At 33.8% G+C, this 8,325-nt stretch overlaps 1 protein-coding gene across 1 annotated transcript; it reads right to left on the bottom strand.

Moving 5' to 3' along the window:
* Window positions 1-3,501: 3,501 nt before the first annotated feature.
* LOC121753021 (glutaminyl-peptide cyclotransferase-like) lies at window positions 3,502-8,098 on the bottom strand. The gene is made up of 11 exons (XM_042148153.1): window positions 7,612-8,098; window positions 7,064-7,120; window positions 6,412-6,447; window positions 6,090-6,154; window positions 5,723-5,786; window positions 4,744-4,861; window positions 4,314-4,411; window positions 4,153-4,223; window positions 4,016-4,043; window positions 3,868-3,922; window positions 3,502-3,793 (listed from the first exon to the last, which is right to left on the bottom strand). The coding sequence occupies exons 1-11, from the start codon at window positions 7,888-7,890 to the stop codon at window positions 3,684-3,686; spliced, it is 981 nt and encodes a 326-aa protein (XP_042004087.1). The 5' UTR covers window positions 7,891-8,098; the 3' UTR covers window positions 3,502-3,683.
* Between the last annotated feature and the right edge of the window lie 227 nt (window positions 8,099-8,325).

Below are 8,325 nucleotides of genomic sequence, written 5' to 3'. Positions count from 1 at the left end.
CTCTTTGGTAATGCCGAACTGATACTCTTCCTTGGGCTTTGGGCTAATGGGCCGTCACTGCTATTGGGCTTGTTTAGTACGTACTCCATCACGGTTATTGTGAATATAAAATAATAAGAATGGCTAAATAAGAAAGAAAAATAAATCAAGATATTACCAAACGTTTACTTGTATTCTAAAATATATACTACAAGTATTATAGAGAATTTGAAAGTAGAAGACGACAATTTGAAATATCTAAAATATTTGTAATACTATAAATAAATGTAGATGCTTCCAAAAATTATAGTTGGAGTGCAGAAAATTACTACATGCTACATTGGAGGTTGGTTGTGAAGCGAAAAAGTGATTATGATGACAAACGTAACTGCGCTGGCTCATCGTAAATTAGCGCCTGCTTGGATTAGCTTGAAATGATTAAAAAAGCACAAAGCCACAAAATAAAAATAATGGGATATCTAAAAATAGAACTTGTATTGTTAGACACAATGAAAGGGTTATTGTATAGAAAATCAGATGTGGTGCAGTGACCGTCACTAACAATAGACGGTGGACGAATATGAACGTTGAACTCAAATCTCAAATTATTGTGGTAGAATTGTAATAAGTCGCATGACAGAGGACAGCTTTAAAAGCCAAAATAGAAAAAAAAAACTTTATACTTTATACATATTTGATTGAATATACTCCATATGCTAAAACTGTGACACGCAATATCATCTAATAATGTAGGAGTAGTATTTATTTAATATGATCTATTAAAGCATCAGCAATGGCGCCCGTTCCGGCGGAATTCCGACCGGAGTACCGAAATTCCGCGGCGGACGTCCGCCATTGTGCATGGTAGGCACGGATACGGAATTCCGCCGATGACACCGCAGTTCCGCGGCGTTTACGCGGAATTCCGTCGCGACGCCGCGCGGACGTCCGCCATTGCGTTGACTCCCACGGACGTCCGCGCGGAATTCTCGTTTATTGCATTAAATGTTTTTTTAAATAAAGTGGTTGCATTTTCTCCGTATTCGTGTCGACTATTTAATTTCGTAAATTTCTTACTTCCGGAAATTGTTTAATTTGTGAATTTGTGAATTTTTTTAATTGTGGGAAGTCCTTCGGGATGTCTGCTACTGTGCAGTGGGAAGTCCGTATGACGTGACAGGACTCAGAAGGTGTTTTTGGGAATTCCGCGCCACTGCTGATGCTCTTATATAAATTATTAAGTATTTTTAATGAAATACAAATGAAATAAAATAAGCTCAAATAATATAAATGATCACAAATCTTAATATATCTCAAAATTCATTTCATCTAAGAAAGTAAATCCCTATAAATTAATAAAACTTGTGATAGGACAATGAAAGCGTTATCGATAAAGGTTCATCTTAAAACTCTCTTATAGACAATTTTAATAGGAGTACTACTAAAATAATAAAAAATTATTATTATTATTATTGTTATACAATAGGGGGAAAATCATTTCAATTAAACATCAAGGTTTTGTATTGAACAATCATGAATCATCAACATCCATATCAATTTTTAGGTGAATAATTTGATTGTCACTTGTTTTATTTTTAGTCTTTATATGTTGAAACGATCTTGGAGGTGAAAAAATAGATAAATAATACTACTAACATTTTTATAATACAATTTAAATACATATGAAATTGGATTTTAATTGTTGATATTCGAAATTTATATTTACTCTATCTTATTTAAGGTTAAAAATTTAAATTCATGTCAAAATTAATATGGAGCTGGTCTACTTGATTGGTACCGATGGAAAACTCACAGTATATAATATCTATAATATATTCGTATTGTATTTATACCCATATTGCTCGATAAAATTTACCAATTTCATTTAACAATAATAATATTATTAATGTTTAGCATTTAAGGCTATATAACTACCAAATAATACATGAATTTTGTGCACACAGTGACAGATTCCACCAAATCAATTGTCACGTGTAATGATGTAAATGACATAATCTCTCATTCCTTAATAATATGCACTATTTTCTTTTTAATTCGTCCCATAAGAATATGCATTTTCTAAATTTGAATTTTTTTCTCTAATGAGTTGAAACTCATTCTTTACTAACAATACTTTAATTACTTCTTCACCTCATTCTTTACTAACAATACTTTAATTACTTTTTCTTTCTACTTCTCTTCTCTCCAACTATACTAATTGTGCATTAAAATCCTTATCCAACAAAAAATGCCTATTTTTGTGGAACGGAGGGAGTATTGTTAAAAAAGGGTAGGCCCTCCTTTATAGTACTACTCTCTCCACCCGCAATTAAGAGTCCTCATTTATCATTCTAGTATGTTCGTCATTAGGAACACCCGTTTATTTTTACTATTAATGGTAGGTAGACTCTATTAGAAGTATATCATATCACTATTAAAAAAATGCTCATTAGTGACGGTGAAACACAGCTCAAGAACTAGTGATGGATGAATGACTGAAATTAGTCAGTCGCTAATTAGTATCAGATAAGTCCGTCACTAATATGTGACAACCACCTACTTTTCCGTCATTGAGTGGGCTAGTAACTTTGGTGACGGACAAATCCATCGCTAAAAGTTTTTAGTGACAAGCTTGTTATTGACGGATCCGTCGGTAACTGTGTTTAGAAGAAATTTTGCTGTTTAGTGACAGATAATTCCATTACTAAATCGCAAGTTTTTTTTGGTAGTGTATATACACTACAATCTACAGTATGTAACACTAACAAACACATACTTTTTAACTACTCATGTTGCCCCAACTTAGTTTTTTAATTCATCATATTTCACACTTACACAAAAATGTCAAGAAAAAAGAGGGTAAAATTCCAAAAAACTTTATTTAAAATGTCATAACCAGAAAACTATGTATAAGAGTACAAAAGATGAAAATAATTGTAAAATTACATAGGAATGGCACAATTTGAATGATCAATGTATTTGTGAGGGAGATTATGTTGAGCATAATAAACCACGACACCATGATAAAACTTCTTATATACTATAATTAAAAAAAATTTTGTCGCCAAGGATCCTTCCATCTATAATTATTGTTATCCTAGTTCATAGAAACTCCAACATCGTCAAACTTTCAATATAAATTTGAGCCATTTTTTCCTTATCCTCGCGTAAATTCAATAAAAAAAAGCAGAACTTAATGATTCTAGCATCAAATAAAACTTCTCACAATGTTTCAAATCTCATGCTTAAGCATAGAAATGGAGTAGTTTTTTTCAATAGAAAAACTTAAATGTATCGCTGTATGTGATTTCTACAACACTGGCTTACATAAAGACGATGCCCAAATGCAACAACAGCTCCATTTTCTGAAGTATTGCTTTTATTTGTTTGTCATTATGAAAATCATATCTATTTGTATTAACAAAGATATTATAGATTATAATATATGCATATAATAATGAAATAATTAATGACCAACCATTAGTGATGTATCACATGCATATATTTATTCACAATGCACTATTTAGTGGAGTAGTATTAATTTCTTAAAGAGAAAATTCTTGAATCAATTTCATGTTTTTTAATATACTAGTATGTTGCATGGATAGTAGATTTTGTTACATATCAATACTTATTCTCTTGCTTATCAAATACTTATAATTTTGACATGAATTTGCAGTGCTGTAGGAAGCCTAAGGTCTTCTTTAAAAATGGGCTGCAGGCGGCATGCAGAGCCTCTTGATGTCGCCATTGAACGGCTTCTTCAACCGTTGCAGCTTTATCTCGTACAGCTTGGGCCATAACTTCCCAGTTACTGATAAACACCAGGTTAACATTTTAGGCTATCTTGTTTGTCTGCATAAATATAAAAATGGTTGGAGGACTCACTAAATATCCGGTTCTGCGCCTGATCCCAGGCGATGCCATTCAATACATCAATCCCCTGAAAAACGGATCAATATATTTTTACAAAATGATTATCGTAAAACTAAATATATCAATATTAGTTCAGGGAGAAGGAAGAAAAAGAACCTACCATGTTTCCAGATGCAATTAACTCTTCCCTGTAATAGATTCGGACAGTTGTGCAACACGGAGTTGATTATTGGGGGAGAAAAGATATATGTATTTGACTGATGAATATTAGTATGAAACATGGAGTGAAGGTTAAACCTCAGTTTTGGAAGGTATATCCATCCCAAGACAAGACCAATTTTTCCTGATATTCTTGCTATGCAGTTAGTCTAGCAGAATGAACTGTGTATTATCAATGCCAAGGTAAGACGGAAAGATAAGAAAGACTCGATGATAGAATCGGAGGCTTATTAACATACCTGCCAAACATTTGCCCATATTTCACCAGCGACATACTCTAGTTCATTCAGGTTATGTACTTCATTGCCTTTATACTTGACAGTATGATTTCTAATAACTGCATCATCCAAACCAACTATGTTACAAATGAAGCTGGCATACAAAACACCAACTGAATTTGTGGGGAGAAGACTTGACAGGTAATATAAACAATATCTTTTGACATATGAGATAGATCAACACCCCATTACTTCCTCGGCATACTCCCATAGTAAAATTTAAAAGACTCCCATTTGGTTCGAACTAAGGTAGAATAGGATGAGAAACACTTAAAAGGATCAGTTCATATTGAGAATGGAGGGTAGGACTAGGAGGAGTACAGAAAGAGAAAGCTGGCAATGAATGCTTCAAAGGACCAAATATAAAAGTAGAAACTCAGATGATGCAAACCTAACATTGTCTGAGGGTCAATCTGATACAATGTTGATGTTCCATCACTTCCAAATAGAACTTGTCCATCAGCTGCCAACCCCCAACCATCTTTCATTCGATTAATAAACGTGCTAACCTGCAGTGGATGCCAAAATTCAAAGACCCAAACCAGTAATGAAGAACGCTTATCACAGTATCTATCTAAATCGAGAGCCCACATTCAGATGCAAAGCAAATAATAGCTTGTTAGCTTCACCAATTCAGATAGTGGTCACATCTTTTCTTTCCCTTGTTTTAAGTGCAATTACCCAAACCAATCGTTTGCTATAAGGATTGAACAGAATATAAAGATTCTATTGCAGTATAACTGATGTCAAGATATAGGTCTGAAATAGAAATCTACAACAGTATTTTACATTGTTGTCTTGACTCCACCATTAAACCTAAGTAAAAAAACATATAATACTTTTACATTTAAACTTATCAATGCTGACTAAAGTGGCTAATATCAGAAGGAAAGGTTTAATGGTAGAAAGATGACATTTCTTATTGCATTCTGACGACAAGGAACAAATGGAACAGGCTACCCATAACCTTTATTTTCCCTTCCCAATTACTTAATATTGTTGCAGTTACAGGGTTCGGTGTCTAATTGTTTATCAGACAGGTGGAATAATATCTCTAACAACCAATGCAGCTTTGGCCTTTGGAGCAGAATTGATTTCTTTAGCTTAAAGTCCATATTCAAGTTTCACATGTAACTAAAAAAGTACCATTTCTAAAATATCTATGGGGTACATACGAGAACTTTGTTGTAGATAATATGCAGGAGTACAGAGAAATGATGAACAAAAAATCAGATACTTGAAGTTGAAGATGCGATAGAGAACACTTTTGGTGAATAGTGACAGAATTATACTACTATAATATAATTATTGCACAAGCATTATACAGATATGAAATGACTTTAAAAGGAGTTAAAAAGTGGAGCACAAACTTTACTCAAGTTATTTCTGTCATATATGAAACCAGTTTTTGTCATCCAATTGACTTGAAACAACCTACAAAGGTACATGATACAATACCATTAGAATTTACCATAACACTAAATCTCAAATTAAAGCAACATTCAGCTTAAAATGGTTTTAATCACCATATCTTAAAAGGAACTGGTTAGCGCATAAGACAGAAGGTAAGATCAGTTTATTAAATAGGAGCAGAACATTCAGAAAGCTTCTCCAGTTTTGGCATTGTTTACTTAATTACTTCAAATAAAAGTTATACTGGTAATTTTTAAGATTTTCATCCAGTTAAAACAAAATCATAATTTGAAAACATAACCAACACATATTATCCAGACAAACCTGTCATCAAGAAGGGTCAAACCCTCCCCAAAGTAAGAGTAGTCCATCTTATGGATAGCCTCAACCTGTAAAAAGAAAGAGAAAACAATAGTTATTGATATATGAGGTAAACAATTCAGATGTTCCTTAATGCTTGGAAATTCCATAAATAGGTTCTTCTCTTCCAATAAAACATATTTTTAAATTATCAGAAATTGGTAAACATTTACAAATCTTTTTGATGTTATAGAAGAAAACACCCAGGAAACAATAACTCAGTTATTCCAAGCAAAACAAAGAAAAGCAAGAAATATGGATCAGTAGGTGATCATTATTTTCATACCTTCCCTGTCTGAATAGCAACTTTCCGAACTGATGACTGCCATTTAACATAAGAACATGTGAAGTTAGGACTTAGGAGAAGCTCTTCATCTATGAGACATAGCTCAGACAAATAAAATGTGCATTTAACTTTAAATAAGAATACGAGGGAAGATATTTATAAATTGAAAAAAAGGATTGCTAGGGTATGCAAGTTACGATTCCATTGCTATATTTAGGTTACAGAAAAAGTTGTGTAATATATAATCCAGTGGCTCTAACGAAGCAACCTTGGCTAGTTACTGTATCTATGAGACATATGATCCAAGGGAAGTCCTTCACTGATCTGACAATACGTCAACCGTACTCATCAAATATAGCTGTCATTCCTTCAGATATATTATACCGACATGGTCACATGCAGTTTAATAGATAATTTTCACATTTTAAAGCCAATATCTCTATCTAGCAAAAAACACCTCAGTGTGGAAGTGCATTTGTTTAACAAATATTCTTCGATAACAATACCGGTACTTGTTCTAGATACCTATCCATCACAGGTATATCTCAAATTATGCTACACTGGAAAATACATAGTGACTTGAAAATATTTGACTTATATCTTAAATTTATCACAAGTGAAACATGGAAAGACAGAGGAAGAGCATACTCACATGTCCATAGAGCCCAGTAGATTCAAAAAGAGCATCATTTCCTGCATACACGAGCCCCTGAACACCAAAGCTGTTATTGCTGAATAGAGCAATAATTTTGAACATTTCCCTAACAGTATGGAAGAACATGCTACAATGACTCATAACATTTAAAATTGATCACTCTAAACACCATAAACGGAAGAGCACATATTTTATTCCACTGGAAAGTCAATATAGTTTCTCTTTGAACACAATTTCATGAATATGGAATAAAAAAATAATGCAAATAATTGTTCTTTTTTTGTTACCTATAATCCAAATCAAGAAGGAATTTAATATAGTAGCAGACTAGCAGTGAATCAGTGATTACAGAATTATTCAAACCAATAAAAAACAGGGGACTCGAACTCGATCACAAATGAAGAAGACACCTTAGTTAGGTTCACAATTAACCTTGGCAACGATTAAATAACTGATGGATCCTTTTCAACGAGCACTCCGTTGAACAATAAACAAAACCGACCGTGAAAATTCATAAAAAAAAACCTAGATTAAACGGAGTAAACCTGAGTGAAGGCATTTGGATCGTGAGGAAACTCATTCACAACTGTAACGTCGTAAATCCGATCAATACTCGGCTCCACACCGACGACGCTACCCATGTTCGACGAAATGCTGAGGAAAATCAGAGCACACGCAAAAGCAACAGCTGAAATCAGTAAAACGGCCATCTTATATTTGGCAAACGAGCGGGCAGAAGGCCGGGAGGGACTGGTACTGAGATTAGTCGGACTGGGATTTGCTGGACGCTTTTCCGATTTCTTCCTCAGAGATTTATTTGCCATAGCAGGAGAGAAGAAGTCATCGGCGGCTGCGAGTTGAGAGGAGGAGAGGTGCTCCGGCGTCGGGATCAGTTCGTCAACAGGTTTGACTCGAGAAAGATGGGAGTTTGGCTTCCGCTTTTGCCCCTCTTAGCTTTAATGCAAGTATACCTCAAAATTTATATTCCAGCCTTCACATTTCTTTTTTACTATTTATTGTACATTGATAATCATAATCAGAACTGGCCTCATTTTACCTTTTCAATTCGATTGTGAAAAAAGAGATTTTCTATTTCATGGGAGTAGCATTACTTTTCGACTTGCTAACTAGATTAAAATGGGCTTGATTCTCGTAGCCAATACATTATCATGATTCTGTTTAAAAGGGTAGGGCCTGACTTTTTTGAAGTGTTAAATATTCGAGAGCTAATTGGTGTTTACCTTTGGGATTAGATACTC

The sequence above is a fragment of the Salvia splendens genome, chromosome 10 (genome assembly GCF_004379255.2).
Source record: "Salvia splendens isolate huo1 chromosome 10, SspV2, whole genome shotgun sequence".
In the NCBI taxonomy this organism is placed as follows: Eukaryota; Viridiplantae; Streptophyta; class Magnoliopsida; order Lamiales; family Lamiaceae; genus Salvia; species Salvia splendens.
This window is presented reverse-complemented; position numbering and strand designations above follow the sequence as displayed.